The sequence below is a fragment of the Pteronotus mesoamericanus genome, unplaced genomic scaffold, assembly GCF_021234165.1.
Source record: "Pteronotus mesoamericanus isolate MK-2021 breed Mesoamerican mustached bat unplaced genomic scaffold, CSHL_Meso_final scaffold_582, whole genome shotgun sequence".
Taxonomy (NCBI): domain Eukaryota; kingdom Metazoa; phylum Chordata; class Mammalia; order Chiroptera; family Mormoopidae; genus Pteronotus; species Pteronotus mesoamericanus.
The window spans coordinates 6299155-6315274 of NW_026555323.1; the positions used below are offsets into that span (position 1 = coordinate 6299155).

The following is a 16120-nucleotide window of genomic DNA, read 5'->3' on the forward strand; positions in this document are numbered from 1 at the left end:
TGGGAGAAGAAATAAAGCGAGCTCAGATCAGATGAAAAAAAAAAAAAAAAAAACCCAGCAAGGAAAAAGAGACACTTAAAGGGAAAGAGTCGCCATGTTTAGCAGCTTTTTTTAAAGATCTCGTCAATTTCACACAGAACGCACTCGCTGGGTCCCAGCCCTCGTCTTTTGTCCAATTCAGTCGCAGCAAAGATCTTTTGTTCTAACTCAGCGTGAAAAGAAAAACTTTCTTTAAATGCAATAAACTTAAACCAAGCTCAAGACTCTAAACAGATCCTCCTCCGGCCACTCTAAACATATACAAGAGGTTTTGTTTTAACCGTTTGAGAAATTTTGGGTCCTGTTTTTCTGCTTCGCAGACCCCAAGCTGCTTGCAGAAACTTACAGAGAGGGAGAGAGATCCCCAACGTCCACAACACATGCTTAAAGCGTAATAAAACAGGGACTGTCTTTTGCTTTGAAAATCATAAATTATAATTTAATGCCAATAATAATTTACAACAAATGGCTGTTTACAATAAACTAACACAAAACAAATAAGGAAAAGGGCCTGTGTTTTACTTATTAGAGAAACTTCACACACTCACATGGATAGCACTTGTAAGAGGCGAAAATAAACACCAACCTACAAAACCTCGATCTAAAGGTCAGGGATATTCTGCCAGAAGAACATACTTATATTCATGTATGTATATATCTACAGAAAGAAGCTGAGGGTCAGATGGAGAACTCGGCTCAAGTGCACAAATTTCTGGTCTACATGGATTGACTAGAACTGAGTATCAAAGTTTAATACACTTTACAAAATGACCCCTTTTCTTTCACCTCTCCTACCCACCTCATCTTCAAATTAAACCACAACAGAGGGAAATATGGGGGGGGGGGCGGTGCTGGAAAAAGCCTCAAGAAGAACAAAATTGCAAGCTCCCAAGAACTGAGCTTTCTCCAAACCAGGAAAAGGGGGCGTGGGGAGAAGAGTCCAAAACAAAATAGTTCCTACTTCCAAATCAGCACACCCCTGTCAAGCTTCCTTCCTCCTCTCTCTCTCTCTCACTCTCTCTCTCTCTCTCTTTCTCTGTCTCTCTCCTTTTTCTCAATTTGGCTTTTAAGGACAAAGGATCCCCAGAGCAGCCCAGATTGTATCTCCCCAATCTGAAACGTCACAATGTCGATGTGTTTGTATGCACATAACTCCACTGGAAATGATTCCCTGAACCTCTGGTCAGGCTCCCACAGAAAGAACAGAGAGGAGGACGGGACAAGCAGGCCAACTGTCTATATCACTGCATTTGAAATCCTCTCAACAACCACGCCAGATGAGAACCACAGAATATTTTTTAAAAAAAGAAAAGAAAAGAAAATCACACCTACTTCAGGAAAAACTCATTGCGAACAACTGCCCTCTATTTACAATGCTGTGATTAGCTTGCTTGAGCAGTCTTCTGCATAACTGTCAGATAGGTACAAAACACTATTTTTTTCTGATCATAAAATAGATACTGATCTCAAGATTTCTAATACTTTTCACAATACCTTCCCTAAGCAGGCACTTAAGTGTGACAAATATAAGGGCCTTTTTTTTTTTCCTGGAAAATCCATTTTTAATTAAAAAGAGGATTAGGTGAATGGAGGTGGTTTACTATATCAGTATGGAACTTCCTAAACCAGAGATAAACCATTAACTTCAGCTTCCCCGCCCCCCCCAACACACACATCCAAATTAAGCAGGCAAATAACACTAGTTCACTTTTGAACAAACTGACTGCGGATCAGAAATAGAGGGACCTCCCAGCTCTACTCAGCGAGAACTCACAGGGGGCTCTCCCCGGTACGGTAACAGTGAGTGGGGACAGCCAAACAGGTTTCAGATATCAAATAATATTTTAATTTCTGAATACTTTCAAATTTTCCTTGGAATATAACACACAAAGACTCGACCAAACAGTTCAGTTATTATAACTTTTACAGTATACAGAAATGTTGCACTTAAAAAAAAAAAACCTTCAGTTTTTTTTAAAACACAAACTGTAAACTCTAAGATACTGAATCAATCACATTACCTATAAGTGCCAACAGTGTTATTTTGTCATGCTGATTTCAATGGTATTTTTTAAAAAGGGAATATCAACAATTATAATACAAAGGGTTTGCAAATATACAAACAGATAGAGGATTTTCATAACAATTCAAGAACTAAGCGGGACCCGATTCAAATTACAAAAGTTCACTTTTTATTCAAAACCTCAGCATGTGTCTTGGACACATTCCTGGGCTGCCAATAAATTCCACAGTTCATTCTCTTTCTTAAAATATTTTTAAAAAGCTAGGTTTGTCTTGGTGTCTTTTGGGGGGGCAGGGTAAGGGGAGTTAAATGTTGCACGTGGTTCCTCTGGTTCTCAAATTAAGAGTGCTCAAATTCACCTAAAATTTTTGATCACCACCTATAAGTGCGTTTCCATCATTTCTGAGTTGCCTTTTAAAGTTTTATGTCTTCCTATGATATTTTCATGGACTCAGTTTTAATTCTTGCAGAACATATATTTTAAGGATACACAGTTTTTAAGAAGCCAAGATTATATCAAAACTTATTATAGAACCACAGAATAAACTGGTTTGGAACCAGGAAAGTACAAAAAGAACAACTAGAGGTACATAGACACAGGACAATTAATAATTTGGAAAAAAAAAAAAGACTTACTTTCTCCATTCTGCTAATTTTCTCCCAATCTCCTTAAATGCACTTTTAGCAATATTTTTCAGAAATTTACCAAAAAAAAAAAAGAAAAAGACTAATTTCCTTTTTATACAAAAAAAAAAAATGATAAGTAGCAAGTTGTTCTGACCAACACAGGAGTTGTTTTTTTTTTTTTTTAATGCATTCTGTAAAAGTTCATTTGACAGTCTTTTTATTTTTTTGGAAATTCACAGTCCATTAAATTCTTCCCCTCTCTTCTTTTAGCAAACTTGTAACATCCTTTTATATCCTTTCTTAACAGAAGGAATTTAAGCAAACAAACCAGTCTTTTGCCTTTTCTTTCTCTCTGTTTCACTCCCCCTTCTTATTTTGATTTTATTTTTTATTTTTTATTGAATTGCCATATACGGCCAGTTAAAACTGCTGCCGGACAGTAACATATCCCGGATGAGGGTTTCGATGGGGGTTTTACCTACCAAACGGACGAAAAACAATTGCTCTATGACTGAGGAAGAGACGGTGCGCAGGGAAGGGAGGCGAAGCAAAAGCTTCCCGAACCGCGTTGGTTGGTTGGGGTACTGGCTCCTAACGTATTCTTCCAAAGCACACTGGGACTTTTCCTGCAAGCTTTCCACATGGGCTACATCAGAGAGACCACAGGCATCTGGAAGAAAGTTTAAAAAAGAAAAAGAATAAGAATAAGAATCCAGTCATCAGATGAAGAGGTCTGAAAGGGGTCACATGAGGTGTGTGTACAGTGCTTGGTGGAACTGCCCCAAGCGGAGTTGGAGGAAATGCCCAGGACTGAAAACTTGGGGGGTGGGGGGTCGGGGGCTGGGGAGAGCGGGAGAGGGTCCTGGGGTGTTTGCTGAGAAATTACACACAGCTCTGTGCTGCCACAGGCTTTCCCTGTGCCAGTCCCCAGGCTTGGTTACTGGGAGGCCCAAGCAAAGTGCATTGGGTGAAATCTAGCTCCAGTCAGTAAACAGAAAGACAAACAGAAGAAACCAAAAGTGCCAATGCTCCTCCCCCTCCTCCTCTGTAAATAATAGTTAGGCTTATAATTATATAGTGGGGAGGGGGGCAACAACCTGGCCCAGCACCGAGGAATGGCGTCCACGACCCAGCCTCAGATTGTCCCCAAAGAGGGCGACTCATTTTTCTCCAGTCTTTGAAACTGATTTAAGTGGCCCTTTAAAACTGATCTTGTCAGTTTAGCCTATTGAAGAGCAGCCATGCAAACTGTGATCTCTCTGTTCATTTGAGCTGTTTCTTTCCCTCCTTTCTTCTCTCTCCCTTTTTCTCCTACCCCTACCCCCTTTATTTATTTATTTTTTTAAACCCAGGTCCCTCCAAGAAGAATGCCCCCCCCTTCCCTCTTATCTTCAGGAAAACACTTTTCTTTTTCTGGGGAAAAACACAATACGAGCCTTTGAGATGAGAGGCTTCTCAGGGAAGGCAGCGCAGGTTGGGACCTGACCTTTGGGGACTCCCCAGACAAGACTGGGGCTAACACACACACACACACTGTGCATCTTAAAACGGGGCTTCGAAGACAGCCGCCACCACCTCCACCCCGGGAACCAGGACACACATGCCATCTTGTCATGGGGTCCTCCAGGGCACCGCAGTGTCCACAGGCTGCATAGGTGTCTTTGGACAGGGATTAAAAGATCTTTCCGCCGAGACTCCTCGCCCTCTGGATCAGATAAGGGGACCCTTTATCTCAGGGTGGGGTGATTCACATCCCCCACGCGGGTCTCTGCATTTTACAAATAGCCATAAATTAAACTGCTAGGACAGTATGAGGCCCCTCTTTCCTTGAAAGACCAAGGGGAAGGCTAAGAGCGAACAATGATATCAAGGAATGACCAGCCACCCGCCCCCACAGTCTGGGAAGCTGGGCTGGGCCTGGGGTGGCGGGACCCAGCTGAGGTGGCTGTGAGGTAGGGGACCACGCTGCCTGGACGGACGGATGTCTGCGTCAGGCAAACGCTCCAGTTATGACAGGTCCCTCGAGAAAAACAAGCCAGACTCCAGCCTGTGCATACAGCGCTGCCCTGCCACGGCCCGGCCACTGACCACCGAAGGACTCTGGAAGGCAGGGTTTGGGGCGAGCTGCACCATGCCGTGAGGGGCTTGGGTGTAAGAAGCAGCAACACATAAAAGGCTCAGAAGCTGCAAGAGATTCAGCGGATGACTTGGGTCCCCAGGTCGCCTTCAAACAATAAGGAAGAGAGCGTGGAGCTTTTTGTCTGCCACGTGAACCGTAAAGCTCTCTCCCAGTGTCCTGGTTTCAAGCTGCAAAGTGAGTGGGTGCCTGGCTTCCAAGCCCTACCCACATGCACATGGTTGGCATGCTGAATTGGGAACCCCTTTTCCCTCTCAGCCTTGACAAAGGGATCAGATGACACCTTAGAACCCGAAGGTGGAGGGGTGACTCCTACCCACCTGGGCCAGGCTGAACTCAGCCTGAGGGGGGGGGCCCCACAGGCTCAGGTGTGGCCCCGAGGGGAAGCCAGATACTTCCCAAAATCATTTGGCCTCAAGGGTTAATTAATATTAGATCTATTACTCACACAGGTTCAACTACATGCAAACTAATTAGGTTTCATAATACAGTCCATGATAGTTTGATATCTCGGGCAACATTCACATCCAGCCCAAGTTGGCAGGCACTTTGGGTTGTTTGAAAATTGCCTTAAGTGTTTGCCTGGGCCGGGGAAGCAAGAGGCCAGAGGCTTCAACCCCCTGTAGACAGTCTGAAGAGTTATGACGGTCTCTTTCTTCCTCTTGCCCCTTCCCGGCGGCTTCCTTCCCTCTCATGGCTGTGCACAGTGTTTTAATAAGAATATGGTTTTCAAGACTGGTGCCCTCCGGTTGGATTTGCCTGCAGCTCCAACTCCTATTCAGTTAACAGGCAAACTTCCCCCTGCGAGAGGATGCCAGGGCTGCCCCAGCGCCCAGGGGCACGTCCTGGAGGCTAAGCCAGGGTGATGGAGAGGACCCAAGGGCAGACAGGCTCCCACAGGCTGCGCCGGCCCAGGGTGGGGGCTCAGGGAGGGCGGCAGAAGCACACAGCCCAGCCCGGCAGGAGGGCGGCGGGCCTGGCCCGCGAGGCACCCTCTTGGCCCACTTGGAGGGTCTGCGCCCGAAGCATCCTTCCTGCAGCCCAGCCTTCCTCTCCTCTCCCAGACAGGCCTGGCGAGGCCAACAGCAGCTACTCAAAGTTCTCATCCAAGTTGCACTCAACACTGTGGCCTCTCAAGGGGGGACGCTGGGCGCGCTCTGGGGACTGCGAGCCCCCTGGGCCCTAACTCCGGGCGAGGACCCTTGGGCACGGGAAGGCAAGGCTCCTTCCTACCTGAGGTGAACAGGACTATGGCCTTGAGGCAGCTGTACTCAGCGGAGTCAACGTGCAGGGCCTTGAGCTTCTCCACTTGCTCTTGGAAGATCCGTATGTGGTCCATAAAGGCGACCACCCGGTCGGCAGACATGGGCGAGGCGTGGAGGCCGGCGGCGGCCAGGAGCGGGGCGACGTGGAGGGGCATGGAGCACTGCGCGGCGTTCAGCACGAACAGCTCGCTCCAGGTGAGGCGAAGCAGGGCCACCTGGTCGGTGATCTGCAGGTCAGGGAAGAAGGGGATGTTCCGGGCCCACTCGACGGCGCTGAAGAGCATCCGCGCGGCCAGTTCGCAAATGTTCTCGATGCCCATGATGTTGTTGGGCTGCATGCACTGGCTGCCGAAGCGCGACGTGGGGTAGGGCTCGGCGCGCAGCAACAGAGAAATATATCCGGACAGGTACGAGTGGCAGTTGAGGGGGTCCCCGTTGGTCAGCGCAAACTGCCCGTGGGTCGGCTGGGTGGGCGGCATCCTGCCTCTCTGTACCGCTGTGGGGAGGAGAGAAGACACTCCTTGGTTAATGACCAGCCTCGGTCCCCAGCGCCCCTGGCAGGGCCTGACCCAGCCCGACCCCCACCTGACCCAGACCCCGCACCGCGCCAGAACAGGCAGGCCTGCCCCTCCGACCAGCGCGCCTGGGCCACAGCCCCGCAGCCGCCGGGAAGCAGCGGCCCTCGCCAGCCACCACCCAGGCCGGCTCCGGCGGCCACAGCAGCACACTTGCCTCCCAGGCCCGCTCGGGGCTGGGCCGCCGAGCGCCCAGCGTTGGCCGCTGTGCCTCGGGGTCCCCGGCGCGGTGGGCGGGATGGAGCCTTGTGGGGGCATCTTTCTTCTCTACTGCTAAACAGCTGATATTTCTTATTGATTGGAGGAGAGGGAGCGGGAGGGGCGAGTCTGGGGGGGTGGGGAGGGAGAGACGCTTTTGCAAAAGGCACCAGGGTTCACCCCAGACGGTCTGTGGCCGCGCCGGAACGCCTCTCCCCCAAACCCTGCAGCCCCAGCCGTGACCCAGGCCCCAGCCCCAGTCCGGCGGGGGACTCCCGGGGAGAAACGAGCGGATGGCCGAGGTCTGGCGGCAGCCCGATCAGTGTGCTCGGAGAAAGGAAGGCAGAGGGAGAGGGCGGAGAGAGAGAGGCGGGCCGCGGCGAGAGGAAGCCGGGCAGCGCCGGGGAGCCAGCGGCCGGCGCAGCCCGCGGAGGGCCCGGGAGGGCCGGGCAGAGCCGGCGAGGCTCGGGCTGGGGCTGTTATCTGCCGCCGGACGGGGAGCTCGGCTCTCCCGGAGACACAAAGAAACCCCGGCGCTCGCTCGCGCAAACCCGGAGCCCGCGCCCCGCGCGCCATTGGCCGAGCCCGGCTCGCGGTGCTCGGCGAATTTTCTATCACAAAGACCCAACTCGCGCAGAGCGAAAGCAGCCGCCGAGGGCCCTCGCCCACCCTTGCCCTACTCCCCATCGCGCTCTCCTCCTCTCAAAAGTGAAAGGAAAAAGGAAAACACAGGATTTTTTTTTTTTTTAGCAGAATGTTAATCCACGGAGGGTCACATGAGCGCAGCCCGGGCGGTAGCGTTAATACGGCGAAGTGCATAAAATTGCCATTTGTAATTTGAACCTCCTGTACAAAAGTACAATCTCAGGTTGGTTTTGTTTTTTTTTTTTTTTTTTGGAGAGGGTGGGGGCTGGGGAGAGGTGGGGAGGAGGGACAGATGTTGAACATGCAGGGAAAACCAGGAGAGAGAGAAACTGAGAGGGGGGAGAGAGGGAGAGAGAGAAGTAAACCAGGCTTTAAACAACAACAAGAGCAAACGCCACCCCGGCCCTTGCAGAAAGGCGAACTGGAATGGACTCGCAATCCACGCAAAGAACATGAAACCGGCCCAAAGAGAGAGTGGAGGGGGAGATCAGTCGGCCAGAGCATGCGGATCTGGGGGGTCTGGGTTCCAGTGCAGAACTTGCTTCTAGTAGCAACCCCCTCCGAGCTGCCACGGAAGAGCAGAGCCAGGGGCTCCGGGGTCCTTACCCAGAGCAGGCTAGCCAAACGCACCCAGGGCCCCGGGACCCCAGGCGAGGGGGGGAGAAATGAGAGGCCGATACCTTCCCGTCTCATGCCCACTTTGAGGCACTTTTTGAGGCGACAGTACTGGCACTGGTTGCGGTGGTGCTGGTCGATGGGACAGTTCCGGTTGGCGCGGCACGTGTAGCTCAGGTTCCTCCGCACGCTGCGCTTGAAGAAGCTCTTGCAGCCCTCGCACGTGAACTGGCCGTAGTGCTTGCCGCTCGACTTGTCCCCGCACACCACGCACTCAATGTGCTGCTGCTGCTGCTGCTTGTCGCCGCCTGGGCCGCCCTGGCCGCCGGCCGCCGTCTGGGCCGGTGTGCTGGCAGGGCCCCCTTGGCCGGGCGTCTGAGGCGTGTGCGGGGCGCCGGGCGGTGGGCCGGGCACCGGCGGCGCCTGCGAGGCCTGGCTGCCCTGCGAGCCGGGCACCTCGTCCTGGGGGTCGCGCCACGTGCTGACTACCATTGCCATATCTATGGGGGCCTCGTCCGGACTTCCTGCTCCCCTGGCTGCGGGCGGCGGCGGCTCCCGGGTCGCGGGCTCCGGTGCGCCGCCTTTTGTGTGTGCGAGGGTGCGAGAGGGCGCGGGAGGGCGCCCCGGGTGGCTCGGGGGCTGGCTGGTTGAGGTTGGTTAGTTTTTCCTTTTTTGTTTCTGCTTTTGCAAAGTTTTGTCGATGGCTTGTCTGGCCCGGTGTGTTTGTTTTGTTTGTGTCCCTCGGCTCAGCTTTGTTGGTTTCGGGGGGCTTTTCGCCGGGAGGGGCGGGGAAGGGCCGGGGGAGAGCGAGTGGGAGCAGAACGTGGAGAGAGAGGGAGGGGAGGGAGAGCTGCAAGCCGATTGTCTGGCTTCAAGACAGAAGTAGGAGGCAAAAAAAAAAAAAAAAAAAATCTCTCCAAAGATCTCGCTCGCTCTCACTCTCTCCCTCCCTCTCTCGTTCACTCTCTCGCTCTCAGAGCTGGTGTGCCGAGGAGTTGGAGGAGGAGGAGGAAAAGGAGGAGGAAGAGAAGGAGAGGCGACTGTCCGGGGGCCAAGTCCAGGGCAGCCCACAGTCAGCCATTCAGGAAAGCCATCGAAATCAGGAGGACTAGGAGAGCGGAGGCGCCGGTCGCGGGCGCGCCCAGAGAGCCAGGCAGGCCGGGGCGGAGGCCGGCGGCCCGCGGAGTGGCCGGAGCGCTGCCCGGGTCCGGGGGAATCAGCATGAAAGTGGTCCGCGTCGGGCGCTGCGCGGCGTCGTCCTGGCGCTGGGCCGCCGGCGCCGCCTGCCCTGGGCGCCCGGCGCGCGCCTGGCTCGCTCCGGCCGCCGCCGCCCGCTTGCGCCGGATGGAGGCCGCTCGACGATCCCTGCGGGCCGCCCGGGCCGCCGCCGCCGGAGCCGGAGCCGGAGCCGCCGCCGCCGCCGCCGAAGCCGCCGGGTCGGGCCCGGAGCCGCCGCGTCTAGCGCCGCCGCCGCCGCTGAAGCCGCTGCTGCCGCTGCTGCCGCCGCCGGAGCCGCTGCTGCTGCTGCTGCCGCCGCCGCCTCACACACATAGGGAAAGAGTCAACTCGCCGGCGGCGGGGGAGAAATGATAAAAGAGGGAGAGGAGGGCAGATCACCACCTAGAAGCACATCCTTCGTGCGCAGAGCGGGGAGAAAAAGACGGAGAGAAAGAATGAAAGAGGGAAAAAAAGGCAGCACGGCACCCGGAGAAAGGAGGCAACTCGGGGAGAGGAGGAGGAGGAGAAGAAAACACACGCGCGCACGCACACACACACCGCGGAGAGAAAAGAACAGAGAATCAAAGTGATCAAATATGCTAAAAAGGGGGGCGCGGGAGGGAATGCGATTTATAGGCGCCGGGGCTGGCAGAAGTGGCTTCTCCGCGATCAGCTCACTGAGCTCTCTATATAGTGAACTTTGACACGACTGCTGCAACTTAGCGCACGTTGCCATGGCGACGGCGCGCCTTATAAGGCAGCAGCCGGGGTTGGCCTGGCCAGGCGCGCGCGCGCCGCCCCCTCGCCGTCATTGGCCGGAGCGCGGCGGCCCCGCCATGGCGGCCGCGGGCTCATCTCGGTCCTAGCGCGAGCGTCGTCGCGGCCGCGGCTCGGGGCGCGCGGGGGGCGCGGGGGGACAGGGAGGGGGCGGCCGTGTCCCCGCGGCCGCCGAGCGGGGGATCGGCCCGGGGCGGCCCTGGGCGCGCGGCTCCCGCGCTCTGCGCATCCCGCGCCCCGCACCCGAGGTTTCCGCCCCAGCGGGGAGAGGAGCGCGGCGCGCACACAAAACGCCTCTTAAAGGCTCCGCGAGAGGCTTTGGATGGAATCGAGGACTTTGCCTCTCGCAACTTGGCGAAGCCACGAAATCCGCCGCTCGCGCACCACCCGGGACTCCCGGCGCATCTTTGTACCCGCGGTGCCAGAGAAAGAGAAAAGTCCCCCGGTTTCCTTTAGAGGGGTAGTGGGTGGGGGGTGGGAAGCTGCGGCGAACCGACCTTGCGAGCAATTTCCAAACGAAAGATTTGGCCAAATCCAGTAGATGGTAGACCCTTCTTTTAGTCAATTCTGATCACTTTCTTGGTTTGGTGCCTTTTTTTTTTTTTTTTAAATTAAGAGGGAAAAAGCCGTTCAGAGTCTGTCTTTTCCATGTAGGGTTAACATTTCACAGGTATGTGGCCTGACATTTTAATTGCTCAAATAAAGCATCTCGGATGTTGAGAAGCAGAAATAGACTTCATCTCATTGTCATGACGCAATTAAAATAAAATTTCCTTAACTTTATCCTCTCTCGTTGGTTTTGGCTAACTCAAAAGCCAACATCCTGCCACACACCCAGTCACGGTGAGAGGGGCGAGCTGATGGGCAAGCAGGGGCAGCCTCCCTGCCGCCCCTGTGCATACCCCCTGCACACACATGTAAACGCACATGTATGAGGCGCACATTTGTCAATGTACACAGACAAAGACTTCAGCGACTATGCTTCTAGGTCATAGAACAGTTGAGCACGGACTTCATTGTTCCTCAAATTTCCTTAAAGCATTCATATGGTCATTTAAACACATTCAGAGATTCTGCCCCAAATTGGGAATAATACCAGTGCAACTCACGAGAACCACACGCCAGCCATATTCTACCCCAAGAAGAAATCCACCACAATCAGACCAACTTCAGAGTCTCTGCCATTCTGCTCAATGGGCTAGAATCATCCAGACGGTTAGGCTGTGTCTCTAAATTCCAGGGCGTTGGTTTTTAAACATCAAACATCTAGAATTTGCTGCCCCCCCCCAACACACTCTATTCGAATGCAGTAACCTCTGTGTGTGATTAGGACGTTAGTGGATTATGATGATTCCATATTCACAGAAGAAAACTGACTCCATCATACACACTTTGCACCAAAACCCCCCTGTAAATTGGTAAGCCAAGCAGGTTTATGAACAATTAAAATATTTTACACAAGATATGCCGAGCTGCAGGAGACGTGAACATGTATAAATAGTAATGAACAACCACAAGAAAGCATCCTTGATAGTTCAGAAAATTCAAGGAGCTGAAGACTTTTTTAAGGAAAATAAACCACACATAAAATTGACATGCGTAGATTGCATTTTTTTTTTTTTCATTCAATACCCTGAACGTACCCAGGCAGAATACAAGGTAGGGGCCAAGTGGAGATATAGGCAGATAAGCGCTAGTTTTTTAGCGAAGGAAAAAAAAAAATCCTCTTTCCGCTTCATTTCTGAAACCTTCTTAGCTCTCGCCTTTTCTCCGCTGAAATCACACATTTCACGAAAGCTGCAGGTGCTGGGATTATTTGAAAGTTGTAAAAAAAACCAAACACCCCAAACCTATAGTGGACACTGAATTATCATAAACCTGGTGTGTAACGAGACTGCCACAGAGCAAAGCCAGGCTGAGAATTTCAGGTTGATGAGAGGCACAAAATAACTTTCTCCTAAAAAGAACAAGAAGCATGGAAAAGAAATTATTCCAGGGGAGGATATTTTCCCCCCTTTCAACCTCTGTGACTCGAGAAATTGCCCAATGCTATAAATGTCAGTAGATTAGGGGCCAACTCAGCAGAGATTGGTGGGGCTGGGGCTGAAATAAGAGATGTGAAGGGCATTCCCACCTCCATTTAATAGAAGATGGAATAATTGATTTTAGGGAAATCTTCATTTTGCCTCTTGGGCAGACATTTCCATAGCAAGATCACCTTTTACAGATAGGCAGTGGGAACACTTAGAGCTGTTTGGTATTGGAAGTCTGCTTTGCTGGCCTCAGATTTAAAATGAAGAATTTCCCAACCACCTCCAACTAAACTGGAGTCTGCTAGGCTCGTGACCACAGGCTTGCCATGAAGTCAGAAGTGTTCCACTCTGTATTTTGGGATGCACTCAGAGCTATGCAGATGCTATTAAGGAGCACACAGCAAGCATTCATCGCAGTTAATTTTACTACCTAGGACTGCAGACCGAGAGGGGGAAAAAGAGAAAGGAAAATATTTGAAAATGTCTTATTGAAAGATGCTCATGTCCCTTAAAGAAAACAGCTCTCAGATGAACCGATAAATATCAATATATTGGTACCATTAAAAAAAAATTCAGCCCAGGCTTTTATTGCAGATGTAAATTTATTTTTACAGAGAAGGATGGCAAGCTTTGATGTGGCCGGAGAAAGTTGGAAAAACATTTGTCTTACTCGGGGACCCCAAAGAAAAGCCAAGAAAACCCACCCAGGAATATGATTTCATGACAGAACGCGGCCTGACGGCTGTAATTCTTCACAGGTTAAGTCACGACATGAATACAGACCCCAGCAAATGCCGAGTGTAACTCTGAACTCAGGAGAAACCAGTTCCGTCCACCAGGATTCATTGAATTCCTCCTTTCCCTCAATCTAGTCCGTGTGTGTGTTTTTCCCTTCCACCACACTGGAGCTCCATGAATAGGGCAAGAGCCTTCCATTGTATCCCTCTGAACTTCCAAGTCAATGCAATTTTTAACCACTGGCTTGTGGTACTTTGAAAATCACCAGGGGCTGTCAGAGTTGGGTCCTCTGAAAAATTTACAGTGTTAAATCAGAGCATATGCTGGGAGGGAAAAAATTGCTTAAGATTGGAGCAAGTACAGTATCTGTCTGCCCCCTAGTGTAAGAGTCCTCCCTGTCTAAAATTCAACTTTAAAAGAAAAGGAGCTCTTAAAGGGAAACGACTTTAGGTTCACGTAGGCACAGGAGAATGAAACTTCTGTACGTTTGAGTCTGAATAATTCCCCAGGATTTAAAATTAATTGGCCCTGGCTCGGTTGGACCGGACCCGGATCGCGCCACCTCTTGCGTTTCCCGAGTCACTGGCGGAGAGGTGATGATTTTTTTTTTCCCCCCTGAACTGGGTTTATGTGCGTCCCTCTCACCCCCTCCTCTCTCTTTCTTTCTCTGTCTCTGTCGTCTCTCTCGCTGGCTTTTTAAAAATGAGGACCCGTTCCTTGAACGTTCTGGACAGAGCCCAGAATTGCTCCTTAAGTCAGCCCGCCGCGGTTGCAATAGACAGCAAAAAGGTAAACGTTTGCCTGAAATCCGCACGCCGGCTCCACCACCCCGCCGGATGGTGAGTACCCTTCTCCGTCGCGATTGTCCTCCTAGCTTAGCCGAGCGCTCGCCTCCCCGCGCCGCAGCCGCGGCCGAGGCGCCGGGCGCCGCTCGCCTCCCTCCCTGCCTCGCTGGCTGTCACTTGCACAAGGTTGCAAAATGCAGCTCCGCGGCCAATCGAACAGTAAATGCTGATACTTGGTGCGAGCCTAGCAGCTCCTTTGCTAGAAAACCGAGTCATCTCTTGCTGGGAAAAACACGCTTAAGAGGACTGGCTTGCAGTTGGCTCTCCCGGAGGCAGAGTTTGAGCAGACAGGGCGAGGAGAGGGGAGGCAGGCTATACGCTCCGGTTTAATCATATTTTGGCAGCTTCGCAATTGTATTTTCCCCCTCTCCCCTCCTCCACCACACACATGTAATAAAATATGGCAATGCATTGAATCCACGGTCCCCCCTTCCCTGCACCCCTTAAACCACAGTTCTAGGCATTTCATACACGTTAGCAACCCGATTTTCTGAAAAAACCCAAGTCACCCCCCAACCCCACACAGCACAAGGAGCAAAGTGGGAAAGGAGAGAGGACAGAGAGAGAGAGAGAGGAGAAAAAAAAAATACTGTAAGCAAACATACCAAAACCATATTTGCCTTGTTCAAGGTCCCAAATCGCTTGCATCTTCCTTCTAAAACTGGAATAACTCTCCTTTAGTTTGGCGGGTGAAATAAGCGCTTTGTTGGACCCCTGAAAAGATGTGTCTTTGATAATTAAAGAGACTCTCTTCCTCCGTGTTTATCTAAGCGATTGTGCAAACTGATAAAAAGTAGGCTGTAGCCTGCAGGGAACCAGAGGAAAGGTGAAGGGAGAGATCTTCCACCTGAAGGAAGTGCTTTCCCATGTAACTGGCGCTCTCAGCCTGGGAAAACACTGCACGCTAACTTTAGAGAGAGGAGGTTTCAGGGCGCTTCAACATAGCTGCTGAGGAATGCAAGCCTCGCCTTTAAGAAAAAAAACCCCCAAACCGTAGGTAGGAGATGTCTGGAGTGATCCTTGTCTCTCATCTCATTCCTTAGAAGGAAGAGTGCGTTGTTACACCTTGTTTGGGGCTGGAAAGACGAGACTTTAAAAACACCCGTCCAATGGAAAAAAATCTCCCAACTTAATGAGTTTAGTCGGAGGCTGGAGGCAGCCTCAGCCCCAGAACGGGAGGCGATGCTGCGAGGCAAGGCGACCCGAGGCACAGCCAGATCCCACTGTTTGGGGGCGAGAGGGATGGAGGCTAATCCTGAAGCAAGTTGGGGAAAAAAGCAGAGGTGGGAGAGGAGGGGGAAAAAGCAGCAGCGAGGCAGGCGGGCTCGCCCTCACCCGGGATCAAAGATAGAACTTGAAATGGAAGGGCAACGTTTTTCCTAGGAATCCGTTGGAATTCTCATTTTTCTACTTTTTCCCTCAAGTTCCCCCAAGTGGTTTTCCCCCCCTCTCCCCTGCAGGCTTGGGTGGCCCCCCCATTCCCAGTCCCCATTCTAGAACTTTCCTAAAGAGGAAACCTGTTCCTTTTGGGGGGAGGGGTTCCCCATTTCCTGTCATCAGATAATGAATGCTTAATTTACCTTCTCCCTGCCCCCACCTTCCCAAAATGAATAAAGGCAGCAGGACTCCAGTCACCAGAGAAAATGAGAATAAAGTATGTTGCTTCTCGCCGTTTAATACAGTTTTAACTAATGGATTTTTTGTTTTGTTTTAAGAGAAGAATAATGGGGAAACACGGATCTTTTATTTTAGGAAACTGTATGGTAAGATGTATGTCAGACTTGACAAATGGAACTAAAGCTCTTCGGCTGCTTCTTGTCCTTGTCTTAAACAGGAATTAAGTTAAACACAGTGCTGAATGTTAATTACATGTTTACTGGCTAATGAAAATTACAAATGGTTTTGCCACCTCAAAAACAATGATGAAAACTCGGAAGACACTGTAATTATATACTTTGAGGGAAATAACTCAGAATATTGATCATAAGAAGTGTAAATCTTTTTTTAACTATTCATTAATACCATAAATATGGGCTACAGAAGTTTTTCCTTGCGGTTTGTCTCATCAGTTCTGCCGAGGGGACGGATGGCGAGGCTCCTGGGAGAGGCGGTGAACTCATTCTCGCCGAGAAGGAGGCCGCTTGTGTAACCGGGGGGCGCCCCCTCCTTTCCGCCCCCGCCCCCTTGAACCCCAGCAGAAGGTCGAGGGAGAGCGGGACAGGGGGGCCGGGCGCCGGGCAGGTGAAGGTGATCGCAGCCCAGCCTCTCCGCTCCCCGCCCCTCCGCGCTGCTCCCTCCTCCCTTCCCGGCCAGGTCTGATCGATGACCGCCTTCCCCAGCCCGGGCGCCTGTCGGATAACCTGGCGTTCGGGTTCCTAATGGAGG

At 51.7% G+C, this 16120-nt stretch overlaps 1 protein-coding gene across 3 annotated transcripts; it reads right to left on the reverse strand.

Moving 5' to 3' along the window:
• Nucleotides 1–1842: 1842 nt before the first annotated feature.
• NR2F2 (nuclear receptor subfamily 2 group F member 2) lies at nucleotides 1843–14401 on the reverse strand. 3 transcript variants are annotated; one of them, XM_054561950.1, is made up of 3 exons: nucleotides 14341–14401; nucleotides 6060–6587; nucleotides 1843–3359 (listed from the first exon to the last, which is right to left on the reverse strand). In XM_054561950.1, the coding sequence occupies exons 1-3, from the start codon at nucleotides 14381–14383 to the stop codon at nucleotides 3085–3087; spliced, it is 846 nt and encodes a 281-aa protein (XP_054417925.1). In that variant the 5' UTR covers nucleotides 14384–14401; the 3' UTR covers nucleotides 1843–3084. The 3 variants fall into 3 exon arrangements, with proteins under 3 accessions (XP_054417925.1, XP_054417924.1, XP_054417926.1); XM_054561949.1 differs by lacking the exon at nucleotides 14341–14401 and adding an exon at nucleotides 8190–9372; XM_054561951.1 differs by lacking the exon at nucleotides 14341–14401 and adding an exon at nucleotides 8116–8125.
• Nucleotides 14402–16120: the final 1719 nt, after the last annotated feature.